Raw genomic sequence first — 15,830 nt, 5'->3', positions numbered from 1 at the left:
CATCTGCTATGCAAACTCAAGAAACAGGTGCAATAATTCATCAAGAACACCAAGTAATACAATTATCAAATAAAACTAAAAAATAAGATGTTTAAGGTCATTAAATTATAAAACAAAAACTGAAAATATGAGAAGAGGAAAACCATTAAAAAAACAAGTAGATTTTATGAAGAATCAAGGAGAAGAGAAATGAAAAGTCACTGAAATTAAAAATTCAAGGAACAGGTTAAACAAACTTAGAGCTGCAGAAAGAATAAGTAATTTAGAAGACAAATCTAAGGAAATTTCTCTGCATGCAGCACAATTCGATAAAAAGAAAGGTTAAGAGATATGGAAGATAAAATAAAATCCAACATGTAACTAGAGGCTAATATTAGTCTTATATTTCTATATGGCTAATATTACAGTAGAAGTAAAGAGAGAAAAAAAATACTATTCAAAGAGAAAATTACTAATAATTTTCCATAATTGAAAAGAGATATACATCTTCAGATTCAAAAGCATACCAAGTATCTGGGGGAAATTCTATACCTAATTATATTACAACAGAACTATATAATAAAAGAAAATGAAAACATTCTCTAGGCAATGAGAGAAATAAGAGATTAACTAAAAAGAAATGAGAACAATCTATCTTACTAAAACTTCTCAGCAGGAACAATAAGGAGCCAGAAAATGCTCTCAAAATGCTATGAGAGAAATAATTATCAATTTAGAATTTGATATCCTATTAAATAACTATTCTAAAGTGAGAGTAAAAAAAAGACATTTTCAGGCAAAGACAAAAAATTTACCACTCCCAGTCACTCCCTGAAAGAACTTTTATCAAAAAATATATTTCTAAGGAAGAAGAAAAAAGGAAAGAATGAAGAAAATACAATGAACAAAGAAACACATATTTCTCAACAATGATGGAATAAAACAATAAAAAATGATTTTTGCAGGGTATTCAAAAGAAAATACTAGACAACATTAATATATAAGATGGGGAGGGGAGTGTCTAAAATTAAAGCATCTGAAGAACCTTAGGAGAATGATAGAGAAGCTGAGAAGAGGTGTAGGAAATAGACAAAATAATATGCCAGAGATAAATCCAAATGGATCAGCAAGCAGATTAAATGTAATTGGATTAAGCTGACCACGGCTGGCAACAGAGATCCTCAAAGAGAATGCAATAGAGTAACAGTTACTGCTATTTCTTATGCAGACATATTCTAGAGCCTGATGTTGGAAAAAACTTTAAGTAAAAGAGAAGAGATTATATTGGCAAATATTAATGAAAAGAAAGCTCTTTTAGCAATTTTAATATCAGATAATACAAACTTGAAGGCAAAAAGTACTGTTAGCTGTAAAGCAGTCTCTGCATAATCATAAAAGAATAATCTTCTAAAACGATACAGTAAACTTGTATTTACCATGTAACTTGGTTCAAACTATACAAAACAGAAATGAGCAGAATCACAAGAATAAACTGATAAATATGAGAGCTCTTAACACATCTTTCTGTAACTGATAGAAAAGTAGAGAAAAATGTTGGTATATAGAAGATTTTTCATAACTAATACATGATTTAACTAACAATGTAGTACCCTATAACTAACAACTAAGAAAATAGTTTTCAGATATGTGTGCAAAATTTTAAATATTCAATCAAATAAATGCTAGGTTATGAACCAAGTCCCAGGAGATACCAAAGAATAAATGTTATATAGATACAAATCTCTAACCACAATACAATTAGAAATTGATAAGTAAAGATATTTTTAAAAAAACTAAGGACCAAATAAACAACAAAACAAACACACTACATTTGGAAACTAAAACATATACTCCCAGGTAATTAATATCTCAAGGAAGAGACATGTTGAAAAGTTGGAAACATTTTTAAAACTAGATGACAATCAAACTACACATATTAAAACCTGTAGGTTCAGTTAAAGTGGTTCTCTGAGGGAAATCCATAGCCATAATATCATATATTAGCAAAATGGGAAGACTGAAAATTCATAAACCATTTTGAAAACAACTTGGCAACAACTCTTAAGAAATGCCTTCCCAACAACTGAGAGATTTCTAGATGTCCACCCAGAGAAACTCTCCAAGTCAGAAAGAAGAAGACAGAGGTAAGGATACTCACTGCAGTGTTGTTTGCAAGAGCAAAAGAGCAGAAAGAACCTATCGTGGCAGAAAAATGGATAAACTGTAGTTTACTATTGTGTGTGTGTTCAGTCATTAAGGCGTGTCCGACTCTTTTCCAAACCCACGGACTGCAGCATGCCAGACTTCCCTGTCCTTCGCTGTTTCCTGAAGTTTGCTCAAACTCATGTCCACTGAGTTGGTGATGCTATCTAACCATCTCATCCTCTGCCCCCCTCTTCTTTTTTGGCCTTCAATCTTTACCAGCATCAGGGTCTTTTCCAATGAGCAAGCTCTACGCATCAGTTGGCCAGAGTACTGGGGCTTCAGTTTCAGCATCAGCCCTTCCAGTGCATATTCAGGGTTAATTCCTTTAGGATTGACTAGTTTGATCTCCTTGGAGTCCAAGGGACTCAAGAGTTTTCTCTAGCACCATAATTTGAAAGCATTAATTCTTCAGCGCTCAGCCTTCTTTACAGTCCAGCTCTCATATCTATACATGACCACTGGAAAAACCATAGCTTTGACTACACAGACCTTGTTGGCAAAGTGATGTCTCTGTTTTTTTATATGCTGCCTAAGTTTGTCATAGCTCTCCTTCCAAGGAAAAAGCATCTTTTAATTCTGTGACTATAGCCACCATCCACAGTGATTTTGGAGCCTAAGAAAATAAAATCTGTCACTGCTTCCACTTTTTCCCCTTCTATTTGCCGTGAAGTGATGGGACTGGATGCCATGATCTTAATTTATTATAACATATAAATAAATATACTGTGGTTAACTCATATTAAACCATTTTAGTGAATTTAATTAATCTGTATATAAACATGGAAATTCTCTGAAACATATTTGTGAGCAACAAGTTGTGAAATGATACCTACAGCTTGATAATATTTATGTACATTTTTAAACCACCAATTGCATCTACTGCTTACAGCTATAGCTGCATGTAATGAAAGTACAACACGCTTTGGAGACACACAACAACACAACACTTTTAGTAGGAAGGAGAGACGACATTTTCTTTTTCAGAGAAAAAGAAAGATGGATAAAGCAAAATGTTATCTTCGTAGTAAATAAGTAATTTATTTTCAGCATTTTAAAGCATATCTGAAGAGCTTTATGGTAAGAAATTTTAAATAAATTGCTACGACAATTTCACTGTAAATATTTGGTAGATACTATAAAGATCATAGGAAAACAACTATTACCTGTTCTCCTATCCACACAGAGCTAACCTATGATAATATTTTCTTTTTTTATTTGTACATTTGTATTTATTTATTTATTTAAATATATACAATATTATTCTGGATATAGTTTTTAATCTTTTATTTGGCACTTAACATACCATAGGCAGGCTTCCTTGTCATCACTTCACACTTAAGCAATTTACCACACATCCATGGTGCAGATTTAAAACTGCTTTAAAGGATATACAATGAAGATCCTTCCTTCTACCCTAGACCCTAGTGCTGCTGCCAAGAGTTTATCTATCAGGTCTGTCACTAAACAGAGTGGAGTGTTACTTTTTTGCCACCGGGTGGAGACAAAGCTCTCAAAGTGTAGTCTCTGGTATAACTTATTTTTCAGAGATAACAAATTTCACCATTTCTAAAACATCATACTGAATTTAAAATCAGTTCTTGTACTTTCCTATTTTTAAAAGTTCAAATTTCTTTGTATATCACAATCACTAAGAAATTATTCACATTTAGTTGTAAGTTTTGTTTTAAATGCATATGTGGATATCTTGTCCCTATCAAAAAGCACTTTAAAAAAAAGGAAAGAAAAAAACTGGTTAACTTTAGGGAATACATATATATATATATATACTTCTGATACTGAATAATGTTTCTAAGGAGAAACTGTAACTAAAAAGCTATTATTTTCAAACAAAACCATATACTTATGAATCAGTACTGCACATGGCAAGCTTAAAGGCAGCCTAACAGCACATGGTTCAGACAAACACAAGCTGTTGGCAGAGCTGGCCCACATCTAGATAAAACTTTGCAATCATCACTATTCTGCAGCACGGGGCAGGTGAAATGACTGAGGTCACGCACCGGCAGTATGTAAATGCAGTGAACACTGCATACAATCTGCCCTCTCCCCTGCTCCTCTTGTCAGAGGTTAGTGTCTCCCCAGTCTGCTTGTATTATCTGTCTACGATTAAATTAGGTAATTAAAATCACAGATGTGAACACAAGCAAATAGGTCACTGACTAATTATTTGCAAATCAGGGCTTTATTTCATAAAATTGCTTTAAAATTAGAACACTTTCTAAATCTTAACTATTAGGAAAGCTCTAACAACTGGACAGAAAAATTTAAACTGGAAAATGGTCATATATCATGATTTGTCTCAAATTTCTGTGTAAGTTTTCAACTGATCAATGATTAAACTTTGAGCTCCATTCTTTGGAATCTTGTTCTATATATACTGTTTCAAAATGGTTACAAAGATTGGGAAAATATATCAGACAGGAAATAATAAGGATAAATAATTCTTCAAATAATTTCTAATGTAAGAAATACATATTTTAAATTTAATCTCTGTAATTTTGCAACAGTTCCAAACATTAATAAATTCTAAAATATTAAGACTTTACCTTTCTACCAAAATGTACTCTTAACATTGTAAACATCTTCAAAGAATACAGCATAACAAAGCAATTATAATGAAAATTGTACATGTTAAAACCACCTCTGGGAGAAGCACCACTTCTAGCAACAAAAAAATATATTTTATAAACATAAACACATTTAATTTTGTTTAAAGGTGAATGGATTTAGTGCTTTATGAGTTAAATATAGCAGGATAATACTCTCAAATAAAAAGACAGAATTGGAAAAGCAGAACAAAATACTATGAAACTTACCTATTGGGACAGCAACTCAATTTAAATTGATTGGCTCAAAGTCACAGAGTTGGTTAATGAGTGGCAGAGCTAGGATTGGAACTTAGGTTTCTAAGGTCTTCCACTAATTTTTAGTTTCTACTATAGATAATGCTATCATATGAAAGGATGTTTTGCCTCAAAGTTCAGCATTTCATTCATACAATGACTTAGCATGTATGATATGCTATTATATATGCATACATACATATGTGTACCACACATACCTTATATACTATTCTCAAACAGCAAACACAATGAACAATAAGAAAAAAAAATGAAGAATTAACTAAATTTTTATTACAGACTTCAAAGCAAATGATTCATAAAAGGTATGGTACAAAGTTAATTTTTAAATTGTATCAACTCTTTTTTGAACTAACCACTTACCGGGAAACTGTGACACTATTGGGGGTGTATCTTCATCTAAGTCATCTACTCCTCCAGCTATGGGATAGGGTGGAATGGAGACTCTGGGCATCACCACCCAGCTGTGATCACAATAAAGCGAAGAGGTGAGGCTGGGGAGTCCCGAGTTATGGGCTATCTGAAAGCCACAGATCTTCTCTATCTGCTGCCAGCGAAAAAGTCGTTCTCGTAAACAAGTTGTCAACTCAGAAAGAGCTTTCCTGGAAAAGTCAATATAGGAATTACTTCCTCCATCAAAAAGTCTTTAATACAGCACTGAAAATAGGCAACTATATGAGCAGACCAAGGCAGTTAGCCAATTTCCAGAAGAAATTATCCCCTCTTAGAATGAGCATAAAGGATATAATAGTACATGATTAAATGACAAATTAAAACATAAACTGTCTGTAAATTACAAATTAAAATTAAAAATTGTCTATAATTACAAATTAAAACAAATTGTCTATAAATTTTATTTCTACACAATAAAAATAGACAGATAACTGCAATAAGATTCTTACTTTGCTTCCAGAATTTTGTGGTCTACCTCATCTAAGGAGGAGCTATGTGCAACATGTAGAGTTCCAAAGACTGTGCTCCTCTTCTTTTTAATTTTCTCTGCCTAAAAGCCCAAGGAGAGAAAAATAAGGCTCAGTTTGGGAAAAAATACACACACTAATAAGGTTTATTTTCTCTTGAATATATTAATAATTATAAAATCAATGGAGAATTATTAGCTAATACATAGCCCTATTTTCTAAAAAAAGGAAAACAGATGAGGAGAAAGCATGCTTTCCTAAGCCAAACTTTGTTCTGGAGAATTTTTTCTCTTTATTTCCATGGATCAGAAAGACCTGAATCTTCTATTTAAAACTAGAAGAACATAAACTATATCCTACTGCAATGGAGGTGTTAGTGAATGCACTGAGTTTTTTATTGTTCTTTTTCACTAGAAATCAGAATAAGACTCAATAATTTCACGCAATTATTAATAGTCAGACATTAATTTCCAGTAACTACTAACCTGAATCAGATATGAAGCAGCAACCTAGAGGAGAAAAGCTCTGTATAAAACATTTATGATCATGATAGTAGGGGTGATTTTTAAATGATACTAAGGTCATTCTGACAGGTTTACCCTTCTCTTACAAAAGTAACTTTACTCTACAGCCTATGATTACAAGAGTCAATCTACCCACTAAGTTCCAACTCATGAAAGAATCTGTGATACTAAAAATTTTATTCAGGCCTTTGTACACCAACTGGTTAATCCCTTTAGAAATGTTAGTAAGTTCTGCAATGTAGTCGAATACCTCATCCTTAGCAATAGCTAGCTGCATTTCAGCATTCTGTCTTTTTATATTGTAGTACTGGACTTCCACTTCATGTGTTAGCTGAAGCCATTTTTGAAGTGCATCTGGAACAGACCAGCTGCTTCTGAGTTCAAATTCTTTTTCCGCCTTTTTTAGAGCCATTCGAACCTGGGAAGGAGGGAGGAAAAAAGAAAAGAAAAGGAGCAGAGGAGAGGGAGGTGGAAAGAGATGCAAAGGAAAGTGGCAGAGGTTGGAGAGAGAAAGAGAAATTTCTCTTTTTTAAAAGTATTTAAATTGTTTTTTTAAAAAAAGAAATTAAGATTTTTTAGTACCAGAATTAAAAGAAAAAAGCAATCTGAATTATACTCTTTGTAAAATCACAGTCTAAAATGATATTTCTAACACTCAAACAAAAGTTAAAGGTTTAAGTACATCTTAAACTCACTAAGCAAGGTTGTAAAAAGCCAGAGGGTGAGAGGGAGCTTACATCTCTCTTATGTTGCAATACTGCATTTTCACATTTTAAAATAGCCAGACTCAACTGAGAGACAAAAACCCAGGGCGTGTACCAACTGAAATGGATTACATTTTTCTCATAATCTGTTTTTTGGTTTGTTTGTTTATGGACAGGATATGAAGAAGTATCCAAAACAGGGAGAATACTTGTTCTATTACCCCTTCTAATGTTCCCAGAAGACTCTGCTGGGAACTATACACTATATAGACTCTGCTGGGAACTATATACTATAACTATACATTCATTTTTTAAGTAATTACACCATTTTAAAAAAGGTTTTCAGACATCTTCTTTATGCCAGTTATTTCTCATTGTTATGAGCACATCTGCCTCTTATAGTCTGTTTTATATCACCTATATTTAATTTTTTCCTGCTTCTCACACACCAGAAAGTAGATAAATTAACACCTACAGACCAAATGTAAATTTCAAGAAAACAGACTCTGAGTGAGATTCTTCTTGATTTTTCCAAGGGAAACTATGAAGAGCTTCAGTGTCAGAATGTCTAAGTTTTTCTTCTAGCCAACTTTTAGGGGAGCCAGACAACAAACAGAAACCTAAAATGCTTAATGTGTGAGTTTGTGAGGTGGTATTAAGTGCTAACAAGAAAACTCTTAAGGACAGTCTAAGAAAATGAAACAGAGGAAGAGACAACCCATTCTAGGAATGATTCATTTAAAAACTAGCAAGAGCTCAAGCTAAGGATGTGTAAAGATACATGATGGAATTTATGAAATTATGCACACATATTCAAAACCTTCAAAGTGATGAGTGAACTATGGAGCACTGTGCTTTGGGAGCACCAAAACTGCAAATTAGTTTTTCCAAAGTTAACTAAAACTTCATTCCTAAACTAACGTGCAAAGGAATGTCTGATCTGATCACATCTAATTTATTTAAATAAACCTTATGTGCCAGAGTAAACTAGAATACTAGACACAAATTTCTGATAAAGAGAACAGCTGTCAGATACTACAAGGAAAAAAAAAAAAGTGTAGAAAAATATTTTTTAAAACTTTTTCAAGTTTTCTAAAAACTTCCTAAAACTCTAAAACCATCAGACAGGAAGTAAATAATTCAAAATATAGACATTAACAGGGAAGGTAAAACAACACTTACTTACTTACTTAAGACAAAGAGTAAGCAACACTTGCCTGACGCGATTAGTTATGCAATATGCTTGGGACAATACTGCGCTTAATAAGACATTGGCAGAGCCCTGCGGCGTCCCTGCTAATCTCTCAAGAAAGAAGCTGAGCTCAGGTCCTGTGACACAGAGTTCTATGCAACACTGCAAAGTGTAGGTCACACGCCCGTCTTCTTCTAAAGTTAAAATTTCTGTCAGTTTTCACTGTCAGGTGAGTTTACATATAATCTGAACAAATTCACTCATGCTTTTCTCAGTAAGATGTATTTCCCCCAAAGAGCTCAATAAAGAGGGAAATAGATGCAGTGAAAATTGAATAATTAATAGCTTTTACAAAGGATGAATTGTTTCAAAATACAACAATTACATAATTTTTGTGTCTTAGGAATAAAAAAAGTAATAACTAAAAACATAGTATCTCTCACACACACACACACACACACACACACAAACAACTTAAGTATCTGAAAACTTGGCTTCTGGACCTGACTTCATGATTTATACCTCTGTGAGCTTCAACCAGTTCTTTCCTTTCTGAGGCTTATTGTTTTGTGTATAGGGGTACTATGACTTGTCCTGATTTTAAGTTTCTTGAGACTTTAAAAACAAAATAATTTATGTATTTAAACCACACAAAATATAAAGTGGTACTATTATTCATACAAAAGCTCTTGTTTAATGGAAATTAACAAAATATGTACCAGTTTTTCTGCCTTCTAATTTTGAGGAGTTGATTACCCATCACATAAGATACAATAAAGCTTTAAACTATGTGGAATTATGGATTATGTGACATAATATGTAAATTAATTTCCCAGTTAAACTTACTTCTATAAACAAAGCTTTTAATAGCAGTATGGGAAAACATGGACTTTGGAATAAGACACACGTAATCTTGCCTTTGCCACATAATAGCTGTGTTACCTATGGCAAGTTATTTAACCTCTCTACATACACATCTCGTCTGTAGATGAGAATGTATCTATGTATAGTGAGGATTAAAATTTATGAGCAAACCATTTGCAATGATGTACACAGCATAAAGTTTTGGCACACAGTAAACACTCATAAAATTGTGTTTCTTATTACTATAATCATATTGGACAGAGTTCTTTTTAAATACCCAATTCTCTCCTTTAAATTACTGACTGAGGATCTCATTAGGATTATTAAGTTTGTGCTGGGTTGTAATATCCTGGTAATCTTAGGGTCTGCCATGCAGTGCAAGGCCTCTAGGCTCCAAATCCCAGACTAGAATACTTGTGATTTAGAGGTCCTTCTTTACATGGTGTATTTTCCTCTCACTGAGAGGCAGTCTCCATTACAACATGCTATCAGTTTATGTCTCTATAGAAGATTTCCCTCTACTGCTTTCTGATTTGTCCTTTCTTATCTGCAAAGATCAGAAAAACAGTTAACAAGCTTTTTAGTTTAGTACTGGGAACAAACCGAGACTTGAATTCTCGTTGAGAACAGGTATGGAGTTGTCACAGAAGTAAAGAACATACAATTAATTCTCAAACACAGGCTAATTTTGGCTAGGCCTTTTTTGTGAATTCCTTGCTTCTTTACAACATTCTGTATAAAGAAGGTTCTGTCCGGTAAACAGGACCAGACTACAAAATAAGTTGAGGAGTCATTTTAGAGAACAAACTCCTGACAGGGAAAAGACTCAAAAGACAATGTCTAGGGTATGAGACAAAGAACAGTTAACGCTTAACAAAAGAGATAGCTGCATTCAGTCAGACAAGTCCTACCAAAAATGACAATCCTGAAGGAACTAGTAACATACACTGGATATTTTCTGATGAGTTTAAGTTTAAACCGAAACTCATTCATTACTTAATTTTTATTTCATATTTAGCACTTGACTGAGAAGGCAACATGCATAAAGCAAAGTGGGAGGCAGAATACCTAAGTTCTTGGCCCTGTCTTACAAGTCACTCTCTAAACTTGAACACACTTTCTTGTCTTCATTTTGTTCCTCAGATTCTTTATCAGTAAAGAAAGGGTCAAAGTCAGAAGAAGAAGATGAGATTATGGAAGCAGAGGTTGGAGTGACAGGCTTTGAAGATGAAGGAAGGGGCCATGAGCCAAGAAATGCAGGCAGCCTCTACAAGTTGGACAAGGCAAGGAAACAGATCCTCCCCAGAGCCTCCAGAAGGAATGCAGCCTTGTAGACCTATTTTAGACTCTGACTGCAAGGACCCTAAGATAATAATGACGTGTTGTTTTAAGCCATGGAGTCTGTGGTAATTTTTTATAGCAGAATTAGAAAACTAATACATCTACCTCTGAATACATTCTCCTGCGACCTACCCACCTTCTCTGAAGGATAGTGCAATGTCTGAATTCCATCCTGAGTAAAGGCACAGCAGAAGCAGATACTGGAAAGGACATCTTTTGGACAACTCCAAAATCTGTACCACAGAATGTTCTAAAACCATTTAACAGGATTCAAATGGATGTTAATGGAGATTATTAATATTGAGCAGAGAAGTTTAACATTACATATACTAATATCCCACAGACTGTAGCCTGCCAGGCTCCTCTGTCCATGAGATTTCCCAGGCAAGAATACTGGAGTGGGCTGCCATTTCCTTCTCCAGAGGTTATAGTCAGAAACTGAGACATACTACAGATGTTAAATAAACATCTTAGGTTTACTCAAGACAACATGCATGGGCTAGACTTCATGAGTGAGTGAACATGATGCTAACTTTATCTTTTAGTTGGTTCTTTGTTTTTTGCTGTATGAACTCTGCCCAATGCTAACAATATGGACAGGTGACCCTGTTACTAACCAAGGAAGAGTATATGATGGAACAAAATGTAGGAGACTGAACAAAATCAAAAACATTCTTCAGAGTAGCAATACAAATTTCCTCACAAACACTTCTTTAAAACGTAAATACCTGTTCCAATTCCTGCTCTGCATACTGACGTCTACTCAGTTCGCACTCAGCTCCCTCCCTCAGCTCTCTCAGTCGACAAGCTTCTTCCTTTGCATAATTGATTTCATCCATCATTTTGCGCTCCAGATTTTGCTTTTCTACGGCAACATTTCTGTTCTCTTCCTGTGCCTTTTCAAGCCTTACAGAATAAACATGAAAATTCCTCACAAAAGTTCCCAAAATTTCATTATTTTAGTGAAGAATGAATACGTATCAAGCAATAATATACATGTTTTAATCAGAATTCAAAGCAATTTCTATTAATCTTAAATTTGGACAACAAAAACATCAGGTTACCTACTAGACAGCTATTTGGTTTATCTTGGGCTAAAAATACAGAAATAGCATGGAAACACTCTTCAGGAAAAAGACTTTTAAAAAATTGTTAATTATTTAAGACATGTTTAAAATAAAATTTAACTACACATGTAGGTAATTTAACTACACATGTACCTACACTACAAATGTAGGTAATTCTACCCACACTTGATTTCCACTTGTCTTCTACTCATTTATTCCCTAATGCATACCTTTTTAATAAATTCGTAATTATGATCTTTCTAAAAATGTGAAATGAAGTATACACACAATTCCTGATGTATGTATCAATCTAAATACAAATGCATAAGCACATGCCCATATTACATATTCACAAACTGTATGGTCCCACATAAACAAGATTTTAGCCTTTTTTACCTACTCACCTCTCTTGTAAGTCCATTAGACTTTGCTCTGCAGTTTGTAGACTCTCTAAGTCTTTCATCATTTTTGCAACATGCTCTTTTGATGTCTTATTCTGTGTATAAGCAAACCAACATCCTCCAACACCAATTACTATAGAAACTGTAAGGATAAAATCTTTCATCCAGTTATGAGGAGGTCCTATAAAGAGAATTACAGATGGCAAATTAATCTTTGAGTATCACAAAGTCTCAGTACACATGGCTAGTTAATTTACAAAGTAGTAGATATCTAAAAACAAAACAAAATATGAAGATGTCCCTCCCATATATAAGCCCCAGCCTTTTACAAATTCTTTCTTCAAATAATCAACGAGTTTACGATCACTATCTGATATACTAGACCTACAGGAGACAGGGGCTTCCCCCGTGGCTTGGTGGTAAAGAATCTGCTTGCAGCGCAGGAGACGCAGTTTCGTTCCCTGGGTCAGGAAGGTCCCCTGGAGGAGGAAATGGCAACCCACTCCAGTATTCTTGCCTGGGAAATCCCATGGACAGAGGAGCCTGGTGGGCTATAGTCCATGGGGTCACAAAAGAGCTGGAAATGACCGAGCAGCTCAACAACAACAGTAACGGGGGGCAGAGGTAACCCCACATGGATGCACCATGCATGCCCTGCTGGTACAGAAGGTTAGTGACAAATCCTGGGGCATTCTGAAAAAGCAGAGTATCTCCAATCACACAGGGAATGGTCCTCTATGGGGTGAAAAGGGTCATAACGAGTATCACCGTCACCAGCCCAACTCCCCTCCTTCAGACAAGTTAGGTAGCGGCCATGCTTTAATACAAAAACTGAAACCCTAATCATTCACCAGAAAACATTCTTCCCAAGCATGCAGCCACGTAACTAGTTAGGATTAATTAGTGACTCTCAACTGAGAGTGACATTTCCCTCCAGCAGACATTTGACAACTTTTGCTTGTCACAATTCGGGAAGTGGAAGTAGGGCTATTTGCTACTGGTATCTAGTAGGTAGAGGCCAGGGATGCTGCTAAACACCCAATAATGTACAAGATAATCTCTTTCCTGCTCCCACTCTGGTGATAACAAAGAATTATCTGGGAATTACACAGCCCAGAATGCAAATAGTGGCAAGGTTGAGAAACCATTGGACAAATGATCATGACAAGCCATGTTTTAGGTGGCTTTTTGCCAGAGAGATCTGGGTGACTCATGGGAAACAGGTGCCAGGGAAAGAAGCAACCCCCACACTTACTTGTTGCTAAAGTAAGGAGTAAGGAGCCAGGGCCTATTGTCTTCAGTAATACAAAACACAGAAACCGCTAGTCAAATAATTTCCTAGTTTATCTCTGAATGCAGGGGCTCAATTGAGGGATGCAGGATAATTAATAAAACATGATGTATTATTTCTTGCAAAGAGATTATAGGTTTTCAGTGAAAAACTGCCTAGCTGCCCATACCTCTGGCAGCAAAGAGATATTTTCTATGTTTGACAAGATGAAGAGCTCCACAGAAATGAAAAGTTCTCATGCTTACAAGTCTAGGGTTTGTGTATGTTTACATAGTGTGATAAACAGCATGCTCTATGCCAGAGACCCTCAGAACTACATATTTTCAGAGCAGATACCCTCACCTATAGTGAAAGAGATTCTCTCTTCACTCTTTGGCAGAAGGCTAAAGTCTCAAAAGGATTTATTTTTATTCTGCCTCAGGCTGAGAGGTTCAGCTCGGGCTCTAGTTCAAATATGAGACTTATTCAAGCTAAACTATAATCACCAGAAATAATAAAAAGATGAACAAGTCTCAAACTATACAATAAATACCATTAACTGGTAAGGATTTCAGTGAAAACTCCTTTAAAATGTATCTCCATTCACTTGACACTGCTAGTTTTTTTTTTTTTTTTAATAATCTTAATGTGGGTGTTCCAACCATAAGGTTCATTCACTCAAGTAATAATTCTAAGACAAACACATTAAAAAGGTAATGCATCATTAACTTCTAAACTGGTTTGTTTATTAATACATTTGTTTTCAACATTCTTTGAGACTAGTTTGGTTTCTTTCAAATGATAATACTGTTTGGCTTACAGAGTAGTTTGTTCTTGGATCAATAAAATAAAAATATCCCCAATCAATCTGTATACAGAGACAAACGCTATAGCTTAATTCCTATTTTAACCAATAATTCACATGAAAAAACTAGAGTGAATCTCACAGAAGACAATCCCCAATAGAGTCAGTTGAAAACTCAGGACAAGTAAAAGGTTAGAAAGGGTATCAGCTCCATGGAATGCTCGGCATTTCAACAGTGTTCTATTTCCTAGAGTTTGCAATTCCCACCAACAGTGTACTTCCACCAGCTCTCACAAAGGGGGGTTCCAGCTGTTTCACCAGCTGCTCTTTTAGCCTGAGCCAAAAAAGAACCACCAGTAAACTCATGGGATGCATCCAACCTCTCCGGTAACCCTTTTTAAAGCAGGGGCACCCCCAACACAGTATCACAGAAATCTATAAGCCTCTTAACTGCAAAAACTGAGGGAAAATAAACATTAGTTTCTTCATTTATAATTTCTGAAAGCCATTTTTCTAGAATTAATTTAGTTATTCCATTTTGAAAAATAAAATTCCTCTAAAATGCGTACTCTTCAAACAATTTTCCCCCAAAGCTTTCTGAAATCTGGAAGTAAATGACGTAAACAAATTAAACTTCCCTTCTGGGAAGAAAGTATTCCTGTCAAGGTAAAGAAGAAGAAGGTTTATTTTCCTTACAAATATGACAAAGCCAATTTCTTCAATGTTCTTGAGGAGAACAATCAAATAATATTCTCCACCTTGGGCTTCTGCCAGAATAGTCTGTTACTTTATACAGTTTCAAGCAGGCCTCTAGGGCCACTGTTTTTGATCTGTATCTTAAAAATCCTTTTCCTGGTAATTAATAAAGTCCAGTTAGGATTTATTATTTCATGTCATCAAGATAGTTAGAATGCACCTTTTTTAAAAAGGACTCTAGTGAATATCGAACTATAATAACAAACATTAAAACTGCTATAGAGTTTTAAATCTAGAAATTTAATCAACTTACACACAGTTTTACAACTTTCTGCATCAGTAACCAGCTTTGAAAATACCACACGTGGTATTTCAATGACAGAAAAATCTCATCCTATAAATCTTTTAAGACAGCATTATACTCTTTTATACCTAACAGAGGATTCTTCTGGTCTACTACCTTTCTTACTTTTTCCTTCTTTAAATAACAACAGATGATCTGATTATTCTTTTTCATCATACTTTGTGTGAGAGAATACTAACGCGTTAGAGGTCCGAACAAAACCACATCCAGCGCCTTGAGCTGAAGTTTTTGTCTGTGACTCCGGTCGCTGATTTTCAACTGAGAGATCATAAATGAAAATTCATGCACTGCTATCCTGTTCATTTAAAAAATACATATATATTAAAAATATTACTAGGATGTACATTTAAATATTTCAGCAACATACTTAATACTTACATATATTAATGATGAGTACTTTAAGAGTTCACCCAAGTGCAATTCAATACTTTATTATATGCAACAAAAACCTTTTCAGTGCAAGCTTAGCAATGCAAATACTTCTGTATGTCAATAATTTCATTGCTATATTGATGTTTTTGTTTTCTAAGGTTTCTTTATGCTATAAATTAATGTGATTCAGAAATTTATCAAATTAAAAATATTTTATAATTATTAAATTACCTCTGGCATTTTA

At 34.5% G+C, this 15,830-nt stretch overlaps 1 protein-coding gene across 2 annotated transcripts in view; it reads right to left on the bottom strand.

Moving 5' to 3' along the window:
- STIM2 (stromal interaction molecule 2) overlaps positions 1 to 15,830 on the bottom strand; it is a 166,606-nt gene that overhangs the window by 11,346 nt on the left and 139,430 nt on the right. Inside the window, exons 5-11 of one of the 2 annotated variants that reach the window (XM_043870921.1) lie at positions 15,394 to 15,509; positions 12,083 to 12,260; positions 11,340 to 11,517; positions 6,761 to 6,928; positions 6,472 to 6,495; positions 5,969 to 6,069; positions 5,430 to 5,668 (exon numbers count right to left, since the gene is read on the bottom strand). In XM_043870921.1, coding sequence (XP_043726856.1) covers positions 5,430 to 5,668; positions 5,969 to 6,069; positions 6,472 to 6,495; positions 6,761 to 6,928; positions 11,340 to 11,517; positions 12,083 to 12,260; positions 15,394 to 15,509 — 1,004 coding nt within the window. The remainder of the gene's footprint in view (positions 1 to 5,429; positions 5,669 to 5,968; positions 6,070 to 6,471; positions 6,496 to 6,760; positions 6,929 to 11,339; positions 11,518 to 12,082; positions 12,261 to 15,393; positions 15,510 to 15,830) is intronic. The other variant, XM_043870922.1, reaches the window with a different exon arrangement.

Source organism: Cervus elaphus, chromosome 17 (assembly GCF_910594005.1).
Source record: "Cervus elaphus chromosome 17, mCerEla1.1, whole genome shotgun sequence".
Taxonomy (NCBI): domain Eukaryota; kingdom Metazoa; phylum Chordata; class Mammalia; order Artiodactyla; family Cervidae; genus Cervus; species Cervus elaphus.
The sequence above is the reverse complement of the archived record's forward strand: the minus strand, read 5'-3'. Positions and strand labels throughout refer to the sequence as shown.